This window comes from Octopus sinensis, linkage group LG18 (genome assembly GCF_006345805.1).
Source record: "Octopus sinensis linkage group LG18, ASM634580v1, whole genome shotgun sequence".
NCBI classification, from domain to species: domain Eukaryota; kingdom Metazoa; phylum Mollusca; class Cephalopoda; order Octopoda; family Octopodidae; genus Octopus; species Octopus sinensis.
This window is the reverse complement of record NC_043014.1, coordinates 38,052,398-38,074,461: the sequence shown is the minus strand read 5'-3', so window position 1 is coordinate 38,074,461 and position 22,064 is coordinate 38,052,398. Positions and strand designations below refer to the sequence as shown.

General features: G+C 37.1%; 1 protein-coding gene across 4 annotated transcripts in view; it reads right to left on the bottom strand.

The window, feature by feature from the left end:
- LOC115221798 (monocarboxylate transporter 14-like) overlaps positions 1–21,021 on the bottom strand; it is a 47,695-nt gene extending 26,674 nt beyond the window's left edge. Inside the window, exons 1-2 of one of the 4 annotated variants that reach the window (XM_036510893.1) lie at positions 20,471–21,021; positions 2,082–2,334 (exon numbers count right to left, since the gene is read on the bottom strand). In XM_036510893.1, coding sequence (XP_036366786.1) covers positions 2,082–2,292 — 211 coding nt within the window. In that variant the 5' untranslated portion in view covers positions 2,293–2,334; positions 20,471–21,021. The remainder of the gene's footprint in view (positions 1–2,081; positions 2,335–20,470) is intronic. The other 3 variants (XM_036510892.1, XM_029792029.2, XM_029792027.2) reach the window with 3 other exon arrangements.
- Positions 21,022–22,064: the final 1,043 nt, after the last annotated feature.

Below are 22,064 nucleotides of genomic sequence, written 5' to 3'. Positions count from 1 at the left end.
AGAGAGAGAGAACGAAGAGAGAGAAAAATAACCGCGTCTGGATTAATGGTTTTACATGCCGAAGTATAATTAGTATAGAGAAACTGACGAATAAAAATTTTTTAAAAACTATTCACGGTAATTAGCAAGGTAATTAAACCCCAGTATGTTATTATATTGCAATAAATCCAGGTAGAATTAACTTTCATGCCTATCCATGTATGTATGTATGTATGCATGTATGTATGTATGTATGTATGTATGTATGTATGTATGTATGTATGTATGTATGTATGTATGTATGTATGTATGTGTCTATCTATCATCTGTCTATATACTTTTATTAAAGCCGAAAAAATCTCCAGGCACGCTGATAGATAGATAAATAGACAGATAGATAAACACATAGATAGATAGATAGATAGATAGATAGATAGATAGATAGATAGATAGATTGTTCGACTAAACCAGTGTTTCCCAAAATGGGCGGTATTGCCCCTCTGGGAGGCTGTGGAAAGTTCCAAGGGAGCGTTGAAGAAAAGTGGGACAATAGTGGGATAGCGATATCTGTCTGTCTGTCTGTCTATCTATCTATCTATCTATCTATCTATCTATCTATCTATCTATCTACTAATTCGTTCACCCGTTATACTTTAGTTAGTTAGAGAGACTGAGGTGGAGTAAATGAGGGGTGGAGTAAATGAGGGGTGGAGTAAAATGAATGAGGGAGAATATGAGCAGAGCAAAAAGAAGTGAGAAAGAAGTAGAGAAAAATGTATAAGGCCAAAAGCGGCGAGAGAAAAGAGGAAGAGAGAAAAAAGGGAGAGAGAAGTGTTAACGACGTGCTGTAGGGTGGAGAGGAAAAGGTAAAGAGAAAGAGATATATTTAGGATACAATATTCAGCAGAGGGTGATGTCCAGGTGGTGAGGTTAAAGAAAGGCAGATAGAGAGAGACGGACAGGTAAGGCAGTTACATTAAGAGTGAGAGAAGTTGGATACAGAAAGCGTTTGTATTGTCAGAGTAGAGATACATCGACAGGAAGATATAAACAGCTTAACTGAAATGAAAACTAAAGTGATGATGATGGTGTGATGGTGTGGTGGTGGTGGTGGTGGTGGTATGGTGGTGGTGGTGGTATGGTGGTGGTGGTGGTATGGTGTGGTGCTGGTGCTGGTGCTGGTGCTGGTTGTGGTGCTGGTGGTGAGGGTGGTGGGGTGATGGTGGCGTAGTGTGTTGATAGTAAAAAGTATTTTTATTGCTCAAAATCTATAATATTATTCTTCTGCCTGTTTATTCACACTTTACGCTTTAGTTTGTTAGAGAGGAGGAGGAGGAAGAGCAGGAGAAAGAAGAGGAAGAGGAGGTGCTGGAGTGAGAGAGAGAAAGAGGGAATATGAGAGTGAGAGTAGACAGCCAACCGATGCATTATGTTGTCACTCACGTGGTTAGAGGAAGTGAGAGGTGAAGAGAAAGAGAGTAACGTCAAAAGCATGTTGAGGGAGATTACATGGGTAAAGTGTTTGTTGAAGAGGTAGAGAGAAAGAGAGAAGCATAAAGCGCTTATCAAAGGGAAATTTTAAAACCATATACAGGGATTCCTCGACTTGCGCGAATAATTGAGAGACGCGCAATTCGAAATTCGCGCAAGTCGAGTACCAGATATTGTAATCAATTACTCAAACACAATTATTTTTACTTTATGTATATTTGAAATGATGAATAGATAACAAGATAACAGACAATACAATGCAACCATGGATAATAAATATTTTTTCAACAAGCGCAAGTCGAGAATACAACTCGCGCAACCTGAACACTCGGTATCAAAAGTTGGCTCGCGCAAGTCGAATTTCGCCAAGTTGAACTCGCACGAGTCGGGGAATCCCTGTAATATATTATTGTGGCTGGAGGTTAGATAACTTAGGCAAAATAAAAATAAAATTGCAAATCATCCTTTCTATCTTAAGTAGCTTCTCTTAATCCTTGTCGTTCTGTGGAATTTTCGAAGGACCACACCAGTAAAAAAAAAAAAAACTAAAATATATTTAAAAAACCCTCATAGATTAAAGAAAATTCGTACAGTGAAGAAATATTACTTACCAACACATAAATTCAAGCCGGTTCTTAGAGAAAGAATAAGTGATATCGTAGAGACTGGTTCATTGAAGTTCTTTAAAAGTTCGACCAATAGAACCCCGGCTGATAATGCAAATCCAGAGATAATGCAATTACTAAGTAGGGCGGCAATACATACAATCCATCCGTAGCCACCATCTGGAACAATGGGAACTTTCGTTTCGCCTTTCGTCATTGTTCTCTGTCACTTTAGCGGTGAATGAGTTAATTTCTTTGTCTAAAACAAAAGTTTAAAAGATAATGGTAAATATCACAGCAGCATTACCGCCAAAGGAAGGATTTTAAGTTTGTTGTTTAGGGCCAAGTAGGGGATAATGTGAGGAAGATTTGATTTTTATATATAGCTGAACAAATGATGATGAAGGTTTCTTTCATTGACTCATAAGTTATTTGTGTTAAGCCCAGGACAGTCATGTTCGAGAAGATATGTCATCAATAGTATTCGAGTTAGAATCATCCCATCTCTATAGGACTATTTCTTCTAGGTGAAATGACGATGTTCACGGACTTTCAATATATATATATATATATATATATATATATATATATATATATATATATATATATATATATATATATATTATTAAAAGGGCTTAGTAAAATAAATTACTTTGCCGCATACTGAACTCATAGAAAGAGCGCTAAAAACTTTTTTAAAGCTATTTCTAATACTTAAAGAAAATCTCTCTCATATATAGTGTTGCTTAATCAACTCACAAAAGTTGGGGTAAGGACATCGAAAAATCAAATGCTAGGTTATTTGAGAACGTACGTTTCAAGATTAGTCAAAAAACAACACTTCTATCATCAGCTCAGAAATTCCTTGGTTTGGATTTGGAAACACTGAAAATAAGAACATACCCTTTCGAAGATCTTCGAAAGGGTATGTTCTTATTTTCAGTGTTTCCAAATCCAACCAAGGAATTTCTGACTGATGATGAAGTGTTGTTTTTGACTAATCTTGAAACGTACGTTCTCAAATAACCTTAGCAATTTGATTTTTCGATGTCCTTACCCCCAAACTTTTGTGAGTTGAATTAAGCAAACACTATATATGAGAGAGATTTTCTTTAAGTATTAGAAATAGCTTTAAAAAGTTTTAGCTGCTATTTCTAATGAGTTCAGTATGCGGCAAAGTAATTTATTTTACTAAGCCCTTTTATATAATGTAATAATTGAATTCGCCTTGAATGGTCCCTTTGCATACTGAACACTTGGTGAAATTGATTAATAATTAATAATTTTGCCCCAATTGTTGAAATATATATATATATATATATATTTATATAAGGAAAATAAGAAAAGGTAGAAAATGCTAAAATGATTTTATCATGAAGAGCATTTTGGTACCGGTTTCAGTCTTTGTGACTTTTCAACTTGGAGTAAAGCATGAAAAACAATAAAATTGTGAAAAAATTACATGAAGTCTTCTTTAAAAATATTTCCATACTTTTCAAATGCAAGGGACAATTTCCTTTTTTCTATCTGTCTCTGTCTCTCTTTTTTACTCTTGTGGGTTCTAGGTAGTTAGCTGCAGCTAGTTTGATATGAATTCTTGTCTTTGATTATAAACTCGTGTGTTATATCACGTGATCACGTGACCGACCAGACCATCAGATGTTTTACACATCGCTGGTCACAATGCGTTCGCACTGTTTTAGCCTTCAAATGACGCCACCCCGCTGGCTAAGCAAGCAGGCTAACAGAAGAAAGAGAGAAAGAATGGTGAAAGAGTACAGCAGGGATCACCACCCCCTGCCGGAGCCTCGTGGAGTTTTAGGTGTTTTTCGCTCAATAAACACTCACAACGCCCGGTCTGGGAATCGAAACCGCGATCCTATGACCGCGACTCCGCTGCCCTAACCACTGGGCCATTGCGCCTTCACTCACACACACACACCACACACACACACACATACATACATACATACATATATATATATATATATATATATGTAATATATATATATATGTATTATGTATTTATATATATATATATATATATATTATATATATATATATATAGATAGATAGATAGATAGATAGATAGATAGATAGATAGATAGATAGATAGAATAGATAGATAGATAGATAGATAGATAGATAGATAGATAGATAGATATAGATATGTATGTATATATGTGTGTTTTTGTGTTTGTGTGTTTGTGTGTTTGTGTGTCTTTGCATTTGTGTGTGTTTTTGTCTTCTCCATCACTTGACAATTGGTTTTGACTTGTTTATGTCCCAATAAAATAACTGTTCAGCAAAAGAAGGCGATAGAATAAGTTCCATACAACATTCCTAGTGGCCCCCCTTCCCACCATCCACTATGCGCATAGATCTGAAGCGAATTTAAAACAACCGCATTTCACAAATAAAACTTTCTGAAGCAAATTCAAAACAACTGCATTTCACAAATAAAACTCAACCTAATTTTGTTGTTTATACATCCACCGCTCTTGTTTGACGCAAGCGCTAACATGCGACCTATCAATAAATATCTGTAAATATAAAACCATCCAGATTTCTGAGTACCTCATTTCTTCTAATATATAATACCCCAAACCTTCTAATATATATATATATATATATATAGTTAATCCAAACATGAAAGCACAAAAAAACACAACAACGCGAGGACGTGGAACAAATAGTATTATTGGACGCTCAGGAAAGAAGGAAAGAAGGAGGGTTTAACTTTCGTCGAGCGGAGCTCTTCGTCGGAAACATAGGAGAAGGAAAGATCCAGAGAAGGGAAGACAGAGGAAAAAAAATCGCCAACAGTACACACGCGGTCATATATCTACACACATACATACATACTTTTTCCGCCTTGAAAGGGTAATATCGCCCAGTTTTTGTGCTGTTTTAACGGCGATACTGCGTTCGAAAATACCACTTTCTTGTCTGTATCGTGCGATACACATTCGGCTCTTCTAAAAACAAATGTAAGTTTGTTTATGTACACACGTGGTTGTTATATACACACACACATTTATTTTTGTATGTATGTTGTGAAGGCGCATGGCTCAGTGGTTAGAGTGTCGAGCCTACAATCGTGCGGTTGATTTCGATTCCCGGACAGGGCTGCGTATTGTGTTCTTGAGCAAGACACTTTATTCCACGTTGCTCCAGTTCACTCAGCTATAGAAATGAGTTGCGACGTCACCGGTGCCAAGTTGAATGGGCCTTTGCCTTTCCCTTGGATAACATCGGTGGCGTGGAGAGGGGTGATTGGCATGCATGGGTGACTGCTGATCTTCTATAAAAACAACCTTAGGTTGTGCGTGCGCCGGTGAGGCGACTTACTGCCCAGAATTGTACCCCGGATGGGAACCTCTTAGGTGCACCCATGGTCATTCGTGACCGACGGAATCGAGTTTAATGAGTGTGTAGTGTATGTATATAATATATATATATATATATATATATATATATATATATATATATATATATATTATATTATTATACTTATTATATTATAAAAAATTAAAAATTAAAAAATAATATAAATATTAAAAAATTAAAAATTTTAAAAATTTATAAAATTAAAATTTAAAAAATAAAAAATATAAAATTTATAAATATAAATTAAAAATTTTAAATAAAAAAAATTTAAATTTAAATAATTTAATTTTAAATTTTATATTTTATATATTTTGTATATTATATTAATTATATTTATTTTTTATATTTTGGTTTATGTTTTTCACTGTTTGCCTAATTGTGGTTTTATCTGTAATTTAATGTATATATATATATATATATATATATATATAATATATATATTATTAAATAATAATATAATAAACATTGTGTACAGTGCTCAGGTGCACTACAACTTATCTAAAGTGTATGTATAATGAGGTGTAGTTTCGGCGAATTTCGGAAAGCATGAGGGCCTTAAAGGATGCAGTGTCATGGCAGTCAACAACTGACGCAGGCAGTTTGTTCCATGCTTCAGCAACTCTGAGCGTGAAAAAATGTTTCCGAAAGTCATGGGAGCTGTGTTGTTTTCTGACTTTGTAGGCATGTCCACGTGTGTTAGACACATGGAGATCAAAAAGGTGTTCAGTGTTGTTGTTGGTGAGGTGGTTGATAACTTTGTGGGTGTTTACCAAGTCCATTGCCAGACGCCGGAGCTTCAGTATATATATATATATATATGTATGTTTGTATGTATATTGTTATATTTCGGGATGGTCATATTTTTTCTTTTGGCAAATAATCATATGCACTGTCTACTCGTTCTTCAGCTTTATTATTAATCTTACTTTAGTGTCTTTTGTCTGAAATCCATCATCACTCATCATACGTATCCACCCCACCCCCCGTCCTGTTTAGTTCATTCTGTCTTTCTGTGGTGTAACAGGAGGAGACATGTATGATGGAGAATTCGTTGGAGAGGTCACAAGTTGTGTGAGGAAAGATTTCAGACAAAGTACACTAAAATATGCTAATGTGAAGAACGAGTGTAGAGAGTGTGTGATTATTTGGCAAAACATAAAAATAAGACCATCCTGAAATATAACAATATGTTTCAACACACGATTTCACATCAGCAATCTTGCAAAACAAATACATAAGCGTAAAAAATATGTATCTATACACACACACCACACACATACATACATACATACACACACACACACGCACACACACATACACACATACACACACACACGCACACACACACATACACACACGCACACACATACACACATACACACACACACATACACACATACACACACACACACGCACACACCTACACATACACACACCTACACACACACACCTACACGCACACACACACACACATACACACACACAAACACACGCACGTACACACATACACACGCACGCACACAACATACACACACACACGCACATACACACACACACGCACACGCACACACACACACACACATACACACACATACTTTTTACGCATCCACGAATATTTAAGTTGTATGGAGCCGAATGAAACTATTTCCTGAGGCTATAGTAGAAGACACTCGCTCAAGGCGCTACGCGGAGACCAGCCTTCGTACCACACAGCTTCTCCTGCGGTTATTATATTTCCTCCATACATAAACTTGAGTGTACGTGTATTTGTATGTGTATGTCTGCGCGCGTATGTGTGCGTGTGTGTATTATTACATTCTCCGTGAGCAGAAGCACAAAATTCACAATACTTGTTTGAACTACATACTGCGGAGTGTCTCATAATTCTGTGGAGGTAAATCAGCTTATCTACTTATTTTAAATGATTACGAACTGTTACGCCGGTAAAATATATTCCTCGCTGATTCACACACTGACACACACATGCACGTGCGCGCGCGCACACACACCACACACACACACACACATACGCACATATGCACACACTCATACGTATTCATTTACACAGACATCGGACATATATATATATATATACACATATATAAGGCGGCGAGGTGGCAGAAATGTTAGCACGCCGGGCGAAATGCGTAGCCGTATTTCGTCTGCCGTTACGTTCTGGGTTCAAATTCCGCCGAAGTCGACTTAGCCTTTCATCCTTTCGGGGGTCGATAAATTAAGTACCAGCTACGCACTGGGGTCGATGTAATCGACTTAATACGTTTGTCTGTCTTGTTTGTCCTCTCTGTGTTTAGCCCCTTGTGGGTAGTAATATATATATATATATATATATATATATATATATATATATACACACACATATGTGTGTGTACATGTATGTGTATGTGTGTGTGTGTGTGTATAAAAGAATACAAAAAATGGGATAAGAACACAAAACATCCTGACAGGTGATACAAAAAAATGGACAAGAAAAAACAAGGACGGGTCATTCGGAGTTCCAGGTTAGATTTGCAGTTTCGGCTGGTTTTACTCGAGACTGCTCCAATCTGGCCAGCCCCAAGGAAAATGTAAACTAAGAGCATTAGATTTCTTGGAAGAAAGCAGCGACATTAGTTAGTTAGTTAGTTAGTTATTTGGCTCAAAAGCAAATAGCAAGGCCATGTAGAGGGACATGGAGTTAAGTACAGGGTGGTGTTCATGTAAAGAGTTCAGGCCACTTGAGGTCCGGGAGGCTTTGAACAAAGCGGTTGTCGGCATCTTTACCATCTCGTCTGGCAGCTTGTTCCACGGATCCGCAACCCGGACGGAAAAAGCTCCAAAGAACGGAAAACACCAGAGAAATGGTACACAAATACAAAGGACATTAACAACAGGTGTCTTTAGACTAAGGACGAATTAAATTAAGCTGGCGTGTGTAGAAGCGCCTTACATCAGGAACATAAGAGGTGATAAGCATGGGAAAGAATATATATGTTGCACGGATGGTAGTCAAACCAAGAAAGAAAGGTCAGGCTTGGCCGAACACAATTCACGTGGACGGAGAGAAGAGAGGTAGAGGCAGAGGGATAGAAGAATTAGGGAGGGACGAGGAAAAAGAAAACGGGAAACAGTGTGAAGTGAAAGAGGAGAGAAGGTGAGAATGAAGGGAAGGCCAGGAAATGTGAGAGATGGGGAGCGAAAGGAAGAAGGGTAGAAAAAACGAAGTGTGAAGAGGGTGAAAGAAAGAATGAAAGAATGAAAGAATAAGAGAGTCGTACAAAATTTAGATATCTATATCTGTATCTATCTATCTATTTACCTACCTATCTATCTACCTATATATATATATATAACGGGAAGCTTTATGAAAATAAACAAAAGACGAAGGCAGGTTTACGGAAATAAACAAAAGACGAAGGCAGGTGGAATACAAACAAACAATTGTATTAGTATGGCGCTCAGGAAATATAAATAAAACAAGTCTTTAACGTTTCGAGCCTACGCTCTTCAACAGAAAGATACACAGAGAAGAAACACAGAAAGAAGGAGAGAAAAAAATGCGTGCAGAGGCTAGCGAATCAACATGGTGATATATATATATATATTATATATATATATATATATATAGATATATATATATTATAATATATATATATCGATATCGATATTATCAAGTGGCCAGCATGGAATAAATACCATACAAGTGTAGTAATTTTTTACAACTATAAATAAGGGTATCTGAGAGACACCACCATGCCGAAATAGCAGTCAAACCCTGACTCTAAAAACCACCTAAAATGTTCATATCGCACCATGAGATAAAATAAACTAGCAAAAATATATTACTGGATAATTCAAGATCCTGGATTTCTAGCTTTGCTTCAAATAAGCTCTGCTTTCGTCAGTTGAATATACCAGATGGGCACATAAATACAAATATATATATATATATATATATATACAGAACACATGTTATACTTACATATACGAACGTACATACATAAGTATATATGCACGTATGTACAAGGCCAGATTTAAATTGCCCGCCAACTACCTCGTAAGCGCGATATGGTCAAAATAAACACCGCAGTGAATATAGTGACGAATTATATAAATTATATAAATTATATAAATAAGGATAATATCGATATTTAAGTATCGATAAGTGGCCAGTATGGGAATAAATACCATACAAAGGTAATAATTTTTTACAACTATAAATAAGGTTATCTGAGAGACACCACCATTTTAGAGTCAGGGTTTGACTTCTATTTCGGCATGGTGGTGTCTCTCAGATACCCTTATTTAAAGTTGTAAAAAATTATTACCTTTGTATGGTATTTATTCCCATGCTCAACAAGGAGCGCGCCCCCTAGTGAGGAGTCAGGCTAGGAGCGAAAAGTTGGTTACTGATTCGAACTCTACCCACTCCCGGGCAACTGTGGGCAACTTAATCGAGGAAAACCTCAACCTGAACCCCACCGATGCAAGCCATACCACACGCAAAAACCCTAGAACTAAATGGAATCGGGAAGACTATAAACTAGTAATGGAAGCATACTACACGGCGGTAGTCACACCATCAGAAGATAACACGACAAAAGGGACTTATCAATTATGGAGACAACAAAATCCAACCTCAAGGTTGAATATGGATCCCAACAAGTTAGGGAATGTCCGAAGAAATATCATTAAAAACAGGAGGCTCCCAGACACTGAGCTGGAAGAAATAAAAGAAAAAGTCATCAGACCTCACTGTATAACACCAAATACAAATGAAATAGAAATAGGGACTACAGAAAACCAAGAAGAGGATGTATTCGAGGAGCCCTCTGTGGGTAATGAGATAGAAGAACCTGTAAAACAACCAACTGGACGAAACAGTGACATGGATAGGGAGAAATATTTGGAACTAAAAGAAGAAATACAGAAAAAATGGGAACAGGTAAAAGCACAAGACACCACAGAGAGCCCCTTCCAAAAGTCAGTATGGATAAGAACCTGAAGGAGTTGCTTAAAATTGGCAATAATATAATAGATGAGATAAAATCAACAACAACAGAACCACTAAATATAACATCACTAAACCAACTAATCTATTCTACAGCTGCAGCTATTACTGAAGCAAAAGGCATAAAACTAAAAAAGAAAACTGCCCAACAGAAGACAAGACAACCAAAATAGAAAGAAAACTTAGAAAAGTATATATAATGCATGAGCGGCGACCTATCAATACTGACCGAAATAAGTAACGGAAACTAGGTCAACCAAAGAAAAGCCAAGAAAATATGCAAAAAGCGTGGGATCAAACAAAAAATGAAATACCTGAAGCAAATGAAAACCTAAAGCAAAACATCTAAGCAAAGGAACAACGACTGTCACGATATATAAAGAGAAGCAAACAATTTAGACAAAACAAATTATTTAAAGAAGATAGAAAGAAATTTTACAGGGAACGCGGTAAACAACAAATAAATGTTGAGCAACTGCCAAAGAAAGAGGATATGGAAAATTTCTGGAGTATGATATTGGAAAATGAAAAACAACATAATGAATCTGCAGAATGGATTAAGGAACAAGAAATACTCCTGGAAAATAAAGAAGTACAGGAATGGGAAAATATTCAAAAGGAGAAGTTCACCCTGGCCCTGAAAAAGGCCAGCAATTGGAAGTCACCGGGAATAGATCGAGTACCAAACTTCTGGATCAAACAGATATGTCATCAGCATACAACGAAGTCATGAAAACCCCAGAAAATAGCCCAGACTGGTTGACACAGGGAGTGACATCCCTAATACCAAAAACAAATGAGACAGAAAAGCCAAAGAACTATAGACCAATCACCTGTCTACCAACAATGTATAAAATATTAACATCTGTAATCACTGAAAGAACATACACATTCCTAGAAAAAGACAACCTACTAGCACCAGAACAAACAGGTTGTCGAAGAAGGAGCTACGGATGCAAGGACCAATTGCTGATAAACAAAATGATCCTTGAAGACTGCAAAACCAGGAAAACGAACCTGAGCACATCATGGATCGACTACAAAAAGGCGTTCGATAGTGTACCTCACTCGTGGATTCTGAAAGTGATGGAAGTATACAAAGTATCCCCAACTCTCATCAAGTTTATGAAACACAGCATGAATACATGGGGAACTACGATCACGCTGAACCATTCCAGTACATCAATAGTAAGCAGACCAATCAAAATCAAGAGTGGTATCCCAAGACCACCACGGTGTGGGTGTTGACAGCAAATGGATTTTCTGACCAGCGGAACCGAATCCCTCCGTAAGAATCGGAAAAGCAAGCGCTCCAATCTGGTCAGAGTTTTCTTAGAACAAGGTACGACAGCTAGGCGGTAGTACACTACGGATGCGATATATGCATTCGTTACTTCTGCCCGGCTTTTCAGCGGCAGCTTCCTTTCTGCCCATTTCTGGATGAACTTGGCCACTCTAGTCATGACCCATGACCTCTTTCCAGTTCCTATCTACCAGGAGATCTGGTCCGAACCAGACTCCGTTCACTTTCACCGGACCCTCCAATAATGATAATAATAATAATAATAATAATAATAATAATAATAATAATAATAATAATATAATAATAATCATATAATAAAATAATAATAATAATAATAATAATAATAATGATGATAATAATAATAATAATAATATAATAATAATAATAATAATAATAATAATATAATAATAATAATAATAATAATAATAATAATAATAATAATGATAATAATAATCCCAATCGATATAAACGTATCTGTCAAACCTACCAAAAACTGAGCAAATATAAAGATCTTGAAATAGAAATCAGCAATATGTGGAACCTGAAGACTAAAACAATACCTGTTGTCATAGGTTTCCTGGGAATGATAGCAAAGGGGGCTGATCGCGACCTAACTCAGATACCAGGAAACCCCAAAATGGCAGAAATTCAAAAGATAGTGCTCATGGGAACTGCTCATATCCTACGCAAAATACTTTCTATGTAATCTCAAGTTTTAAAACAAACAAAAGTTTGGGTTTTTTTTAAAGACATTAACTAGTACAACACTAAATACAAAACCAAATATATGGCACACTAGGCATAACAACATCACGAACTTCCAATCTGTTGTCTCTTGAGGTCTCTGGGTGAGACTTGGAGCCAACTTGTACAAATATAAAGCAAAACTCATGCATAGAATAATAATAATAATAATAATAATAATAATAATAATAATAATAATTAATAATAATAATAATAATAATTCTTTCTACTAAAAGGCACAAGGCCTGAAACTTATTGGAAGTTGGTGGGGAGAGTCGATTATATCGACCTCGGTGTTTCACTGGCATTTAATTCGTCAATCCCGATAGGAGGAAAAGCGAAGTTGTAATAATAATTATAATAGCATAATAGATAGAATATTTCATGAACGGGGGAGGGGTGTCATAATTATGCAGAAACAGCTATCGAACATGAAATACCACCCCCTCTCCCTTAGTTTTCTGTGTTTTCTGCTCCATGTAAACCTGTTCATAAATATTTACCTGCTCATTCCTGAATGTTCATCTTCTGAACATTTTCAGTTTTCATTCCCCTCTCTCTCTTCATATATATATATCTATATAGATATATTATATATATATATATATATATATAATATAGGATAGAATTTTTCGAAAAAATTCTATCAATGCCCAGCATATCAAAGAATACCTTTAAAGGTTAAATTTATAAATAATTTATAAGTAAGGGCAAAAGAAAAAATTTCTAATGCCAAAATATGCCGAAAATAGACACTACTCAATAACCATGTAATTTATTACTACAAGCACGTGTTTCAAAGAAAGCCGACAGAAATTTCTTTAAAAAATCCGTTATTACCATATCGGACCCATAGGTATAAGTACACCCATGGGTATAAGTAAGTATTTCACTTATTTCTTTACCGCATTTATCACTGATGAAGAGAAGGTTCTTACGAACTAACTCTGAAATCGGGTCCGATATGGTAATAACGGAATTTTTTAGAAATTTCTGTCGGCTTTCTTTGAAACACGTGTTTGTAGTGATAAATTACATGGTTATTGAAGTAGTGTCTATTTTCGGCATATTTTGGCATTAGAATTTTTTTCTTTTGCCCTTACTAATAACTTGTTTATATATATATATATATCAAAAAGGGGGTAAAGACCTCCTTCGGTCATGAATGACCATGAGATTGCACCTAGAAAGTTACCCTCCTAGACACAAGTCCGGGCAAGGTTGTTTATGGAAGACCAGCAGTCGCCCATGCATACCAGCCTCCCCTCTCCACGCCACAGTGTTATCCAAGGGAAAGACAAAGGTCGATACAGCTTGGCACCAGGGACGTCGCAACTCATTTCTACAACTGAGTGAACTGGAGGAACGTGAAATAAAGTGCTTTGCTCAAGAACACAACACGCAGCCCGGTCCGGGATTCGAGGTCACAACCTCACGATCGTAAGCTCGACGCTCTAACCACTGAGCCATGCGCCTTATATATATCTATATATATATATATATATATATATATATATATTAAAAATGAATGTTTTTATATATAATGAACGTGAAATACAGGAAGGGACGAACACGGAACACAGACAAATCATTCGAAGCCTTCAATCTTCAGTCAGACACCGAATCATCATAGCAAATTTCGGCTGTTCAATTCTGATATTTGCTCCAACTCGGCCAGCCCCAAGAAAAAAAAATAAGCTGTAAGCATTAGATTTCTTGGTAGAAGACAGGAATGTGAACGCACAAGACGGATGTGAATACAAGAGACGAAAACGAAATTGAAAACAGTAATGAATAAACAAAATATATATAACGGTGGTTGTCATACGACTTTAGACCAAATGAGAACAAAAAACAAAAACAAAACATAGCTGGCGTAGAAATAATTACCGTTTCGGACACATGTTGGTCGAGATACGAAGGCCAACAGAATGGTTTAAGAAGCAGCAGGTCGCAGGAGAGAGAGAAAGAGAGACAGAGAGAGGAGGGAATCAAAGAGGGTGGAGGCAGGGGACAGAATCAGTGACCAAGAAGAAAAGGAGAAAGAAGGATTAAGGAGGATGGGAGGAAGAGGGGAGGAGGATGGGAGGAAGAGAGGGGAAGAATCGGAGGGCGCCAAAAAGTTTGGTGAAGAAGCAATGGCGGGTAGCAAAGACAGTGTGTATAGAAGTCGTGCAGGGTTTAAAATTGGACAAACAAACGGAGGGGTGCACGTAACGCCGCAATAATATAAGAATGAATGTTTTTATATATATATATATATATTATATATATATATATATTATATATATATATATATTATATATATATATATATATATATAAACGGCAGTTTGTCTGTGCGTTTTCTGTGTGTCTGTTTTCTCGTACCCTCACTCTGACCACGGCTTTCAACCGATTCTGATGAAACTTGACACACACATAGCCCAATGTCATAATTCAAAACTAACGCAGCGAAAATTTTGAAAAGTTCCCCTAGTTCTGAAAAAAATCGATAAATTCCACATGGGGTCGAGAATCAGAAACCCAAACCACAGACCGTCTAGGGGACGCAACTCCACCTTTTTTAACTCTCAAAAAAATTTACCATCATTTTTTTTTCCATTTTTTTGCTATTTTTTGGCTATAACTCTCTAAAAATGCTTTATAGTTATTTCCCTTACAAACCTGAGCAACGCCGGGCGATACTGCTAGTATATATATATATATATGTGTGTGTGTGTGTGTGTGTGTGTGTGTGTGTGTATGTATATATATATCCACATATATATTTACATGCATATATACGTATAATGGAGGCGCAATGGCCCAGTGGTTAGGGCAGCGGACTCGCGGTGGTAGGATCGCGGTTTCGATTCCCAGATCGGGCATTGTGAGTATTTATTGAGCGAAAGCACCTAAAGCTCCACAAGGCCCAGGTAGGGGGTGGTGGCGATCCCTGCTGTACTCTTTCGCCACAACTTTCTTTCACTCTTTCTTCTGTTGGCCTGCTCGCTTAGCCAGCGGGGTGGCGTCATTTGAAGGGTAAAACAATGCGAAGCGGATTTGTGACCAGCGATGTGTAGCAACATCTGATAGCCTGGTCGGTCACGTGATTGCGTGATATATATACGTATATTTTGTATATCAAGCCCAAACGGGTTAATTTGTTTATTTGCGTCATTATCTCCATATCAGCTCACCTAGGCTCCTCTTATAGCCACTCTTTACTCTGCGGACTTAGTTCTCGATAAAGATTTAAAAGTCTAACTTCAAATTGATTGAGCACTACAAAGTGTTTATTAAACTGACCATCTCTGGATTTAATCTGTTGACTACACACACTTACACACACATAAACACACTTACACACATAAACACACATTCACACACATGTATAATGTATGTTTGTATTTGCGTCTGCGAGCCAGACTATGTATGTGTGTATTTGCATGTGTGTGTGTGCATGTGTGTGTGCATCTGTCTGTGGATATGTATATGTGTGTGAGGTGAGTATACGCGGTTTTTACTTAATTGTTATTTATCGTTTTTTTTTTTTTTTTCAACATTTATTTCGTGTACAATCTTAAGTATTTTTTAAAATTCACTTTGTTCATTGAATAGAACTCAAGGTCGCTTTGTGTGGCATTTCATAATACACACGTGTGCGAGTGTCTGTGGATTCAACATAACGCAATGTAAGAGGTGTGAAGTTCAAAAGAATATATTTTACAGAGTGCAAACATCATCTGATATAAAATTCAATACATTGAGTATATGGATGTGTGTGTGTATGTGTATGCGTGTGTGTGTATGCATGTGTGTATTATTATTATCATTATTATTATTATTGAGTGAAAGAGCTGTGCATGCCATCAAAGTGACACTGGGGTAAAATATACGAAGCCCAGTATACTCATCATGACTACCCGTCTGATAAGGGTACACCAGGCACATGCATCACACCCATATGTGTGTGACTTGGTGATTTCATATCAAGATAAACAGCACATGACCTTGCAGGTGAGGCCCAGTTATTATTATTATTATTATTATTATATTATTATTATTATTATTATTATTATTATTATTATTATTATTATTATTATTAATATGACCTACACGTGTTTCCGATGCACAGACTACTGGCGGTTGCAGATGCAACCTGGCACTTTTAAGTGAAACTTAACTGAGAGCCAATACGGTAACCGCTTGAATAACATATCCCTCCAAACTCTCTCTCTCTCTCTCTCTCTCTCTCTCTCTCTCTCTCTCTCTCTCTCTCTCTCTCTCTCTCTAACATACACACACACACACATGTATATATATATATAGGTATGGTTTTGCAGGAGAAAAAAAAATTAAAATATGAGTAATAATAATAATAATTCTTTCTACTATAGGCACAAGGCTTGAAATTTGGGAAAGGGGGCCAGTCGATTATATCGACCCCAGTACTGAAATGATACTTGTTTTATCGACCCCGAAAGGATGAAAGGCAAAGTCAACCTCGGCGGAATTTGAACTCAGAACCTAGCGGCAGGCGAAATACCTATTCCTTTACTAATCACAAGGGGCTAAACATAGAGAGGACAAACAAGGACAGACAAACGGATTAAATCGATTACATCGACCCCAGTGCGTAACTGGTACTTAATTTATCGACCCCGAAAGGATGAAAGGCAAAGTCGACATCGGCGGAATTTGAACTCAGAACGTAACGGCAGGCAAAATACTTATGTGTTTACTACCCACAAGGGGCTAAACTTAGAGGGGACAAACAAGGACAGACAAACGGATTAAGTCGATTACATCGACCCCAGTGCGTAACTGGTACTTAATTTATCGACCTGGAATGGATGAAAGTCAAAGTCGACCTCGGTGGAATTTGAACTCAGAACGTAACGGCAGACGAAATACTGCTAAGCATTTCGCCCGGCGTGCTAACGATTCTGCCAGGTCGCTGCCTTAAAAGCAAAGTCGAACACAGGTGAAATGCCTATTTCTTTACTACCAAGAAGGGGCTAAACACAGAGAGGACAAACAAGGACAGACAAACGGATTAAGTCGATTATATCGACCCCAGTGCGTAACTGACACTTATTTAATCGACCCCGAAAGGATGAAAGGCAAAGTCGACCTCGGCGGAATTTGAACTCAGACGAAATACGGCTACGCATTTCGCCCGGCGTGCTAACGTTTCTGCCAGCTCGCCGCCTTAAAACTATATATATATATATTGGCCCAGGCCATTCCTAACTTAAGTCGTGTGTTGCACCGAATTGTGTGCTGCAATGCGGAGTTTAGTTTCTTCCTTAAAGGGTTTTGAGATCAAAACGTACCAGGATTGGCTTTGGTGCCTTATTCTTCTTAGGACGACAGAGCAGCTATAGCAGTCAGGTTACTTGCCACCATCACCATGCTAGAGTGTGTAACCATCGGGCCGCATATCTACGAATTCGGTAGAGCATCGGACAAGTTAACTGGATATATTTACAGTGGTCTTTCGACAAAAATGAATGACTAGTGATAACTGCTAAAAATGAAGTGTGGACCAACAAATCGACTTTCCAGTTAATCTAATTTCTGTTAGAAACTAAAATGCAAATTTCTCAATTAAAATTGCAAAAAGGACACAGCTGTTATTTCAAGTGTGAATATGTTTACATATGCTCAATGACGTATGAATATATGTATGTATGTATGTATGTATGTATGTATGTATGTATGTATGTATGTATGTATGCATGCATGTCTGTATGCATGTATGTATGTATGTATGTATGTATGTATGCATATATGCATGTATATATGTATGTATGTATGCATGTATGTATGCATGTATGTATGTATGTATATATATATGTATGCATGCATGCATGCATGTATGTATATATGTATGTATGTATGTATGTATGTGTGTGTATGTATGCATGTATGTATGTATGTATGTATGTATGTGTGTATGTATGCATGTATGTATGTATGTATGTATGTATGTATGTATGTATGTATGCATGTATATATGTATGTATGTATGTATGTATGTATGTATGCATGTATGTATGTATGTATGTACGTACGTACGTACCAACGTACGTATGTATGTATGTATGTATGTATGTGTGTGTTGTGCATACATGTGTATGTGTGTGTGGCTGTGTTTGCGTGGAGGTGTACACCCATTCATATATGTGTGTGCGAGTATGTGTGTAAGTGTGTGTGAGTGTGTGCTTGTGAGTGTGTTTGGGTGTGGCTGTGTGTAATCGATAACATAAGTTAGAAATAATTAATGAGATTATTAAAAGAGTGGTGGATTGACAGAAAAAAAATGTCATTTGAGTGTCCGACAAGACTGCTTTGCAGTATTTAGTTCTGAATTCAAATCTCATCCGAAATTAACGTTTCTTTTCGTCGTTCTGAGCTCGATAATATAAACAATAGGGGTCAGTACTAGGGTCGATTCAAATGACTAAAATGCCCCACTCCAAAGTTTTGACTGAGTGCTTTTGTTAGACATGACTATTATTACTAAATTTGTTAGACCTAATCTCTCTTTTACTCTTTTACTTGTTTCAGTCATTTGACTGCGGCCATGCTGGAGCACCGCCTTTTAGTCGAGCAACGCCAGGACTTATTCTTTGGAAGCCTAGTACTTATTCTATCGGTCTCTTTTTGCCGAACCGCTAAGTTACGGGAACGTAAACACACCACCATCGGTTGTCAAATGATGCTGGGGTGACAAGCACAGACACACACATATATACACACACATACATACATGCATACATACATACATATATATATATATATATATATATATATATATATATATTATATATATATATATAATAATAATAAGAGTAAATAATTTCTTCGATGGTTTTTCAAAAAACCAACAATTATTTACAGGTAGATTTCGGCATGTAAATATAACCATTAGCGGCAGGAACTTCTGAAGTTCAGTATATATATATTGTATTCATATATATATATATATATATATATATTTATATTTATATATACGACGGGCTTCTTTCAGTTTCCGTCTACCAAATCCATTCACCAGGCTTTGGTCGCCCGAGGCTATAGTAGAAGACAATTGCCCAAGGTGCCATACAGTGGGAATGAACTCGGAACCATGTGGTTGGTAAGCAAGCTACTTACCATACAGCCACTACTAAATTTGTTAGACCTGATTATTATGATTACTAAAACGAAAGTGGGGTTCTATAAAAATGTTAGCGCGCCGAACAAAGTGCCTTGCAGATATTTAGTTCTGACTACGTTCTGGCATGAAATTCTGCTGAAATCAACTTTGCATTTCATAATTTTGGTGTCAATGACTAAAGTCTAGGGAAATACTAGGGCCAATATAAACGACTGTTTAGGCGGCGAGTTAGCAGACGGGCAAAATGATTAGCGGCATTTCGTCCGTTTTTACGTTTTGAGTTCTAATTCCGCCGAGGTCGACTTTGCTTTTCATTCCTTTCGGGGGTCATTAAAATAAATACCAGTTGAGCACTGAGGTCGACGTAATCGACTAGCCCCCTTCTCCGAAATTGCTGGCCTTGCGCCAAAATTTGAAACAAATATAAACGACCGTTCTTTGTTTCTAAATTCGTGGCTGTTTTGTGAGTATGTAAAAAAAAAAAAAATATGGTTATTGATAAAGATATCATAAACGCGTCGGAAATTTGCAGTGTTGGTAACGTGCTGGACATAGGTAAATACCGCCCTGTGTTTAGATTATACACCTTTACGTTCAAGGTTCAAGCTTTGCAAACGGTAACTATACCCCTTCAATGTGGATGATTTTTAACTGAGTGTTTATGTTAGAATTCGCTGTTGAAATCGTTTTCCACGATTGAAAATATTTTGACAGACCCCCCCACCCCCCACAATGAAAAGCAAACATAAAATAAATAGAAAAAATAAACAAACAAGAGGACAAATAAATAATCTTGCTTACATCATATAAGAGCCTGATTTGCTTAGAAAATCCACTCTCGCTTGAGTTTCCCTTCCTGTAATCTACTCCATTTGCAATGCCAACTTTCCTTGTAGACTGTGTTTATGTCGGCATAATTCACATTATCTTAATGGCCAATGTAGTAAAGTTTGGGGAAAACGTAGTAGTCGTACAACCGTTACTTACTCTATCCGAGAGTGAGAGAATTAATCAAAAGTACAGTCAACACTGATTCGTTACGTCCTGTTTAGCAGTAATTTTCAGCTGCTTCAGAATATCGACAATAGACTAGCAGAGCCGGTCGCAGCTGCAACGAAAAGCAGTCGATAATCTTAAGCAGTTTAAGACGGTGTGGTGTTACGTCTAGCAAGCAGCAGTAGAAGTAATGATAACGGCGAACCAGCAGTTTATTCTATCGCTCATTCATTCATTAAGCAATAATTCATTCATTTAAATCGCTCCGTCGTGCCTTTCACATACAAAAATAATAGTGTCGGATATAGGCACCAGATGAAACTCAGTGTGTTTCTGTGTGTGTGTGTGTGTGTGTGCGGAGGAACATATATGTTTGGTCTTGTCTCCCCTAATTGCCGAAATAATTAAAATTATATTGATTACTTTAAAAGACACGAGGTCACAAATGTGGCGGGTGAATCGAATCTATCACACATAATCCCAAACACCTCACTGACATTTGTTTTATTGATTCTGTAGGGATAAACAGAAGGTAAAACTAAACGTAGTATATTTACAATGAATGCAGAACGTTAAAGGGCGGTAACTCGAAACTTACATTTATGATGACGTACCGAGGGTTTTTATTTACCTTCTCTCCCTCCCTCCCTCCCTCTCCCTCTCTCTCTCTCACACACACTCACACAAACACACAAATACATAAACATATACGTACACATATGTCCATGTATACATACGTGTGTGTGTGTATGTGTGTGTGTATGTATTATATTCGTTTCAATCATTTGATTGCGGCCATGCTAGAGCACAGCCTTAAAGGGTTTTAATCTCGAACAGATCGATCTTTATAAGCCTAGTACTTATTTTATCATTCTCTTAGGCTGAACCGCTAAGTTACCGGCACATAAACACACTAGCATCGGTTGACAAGCGTTGGCATGGGGACTAACACAGACCCAGACACACATAAATATATATATACATACATACATACATACATACATACATTCACATACACACACACACACACACACACACATACATATATACGACGGGCTTCTTTCACTTTCCATCTACCAAATCCACTCACAAACCTTTGCTTCCAAGGAAAAGACCTGTGTCAGGTGTTATTTCATACATCATCTAAAGTTCATTAAGTTATCCTAATTATGCTTTTGATTTCACGGTTGCAATATGGGTATATATATATATATATATATATATATATATATATATATATACTAGCTGAAGGTAACCCGCTCTACGCGCGGGTAAGAGTGTGGTTGTTACTTTCTGTTGCTTCCTTTCAGCACGTAAAAAGCACCATCCGAACGTGGCCGATTGCAGCGCCGCCTTGACTTGCTTCTGTGCCGGTGGCACGTAAAAAGCACCAACCGAT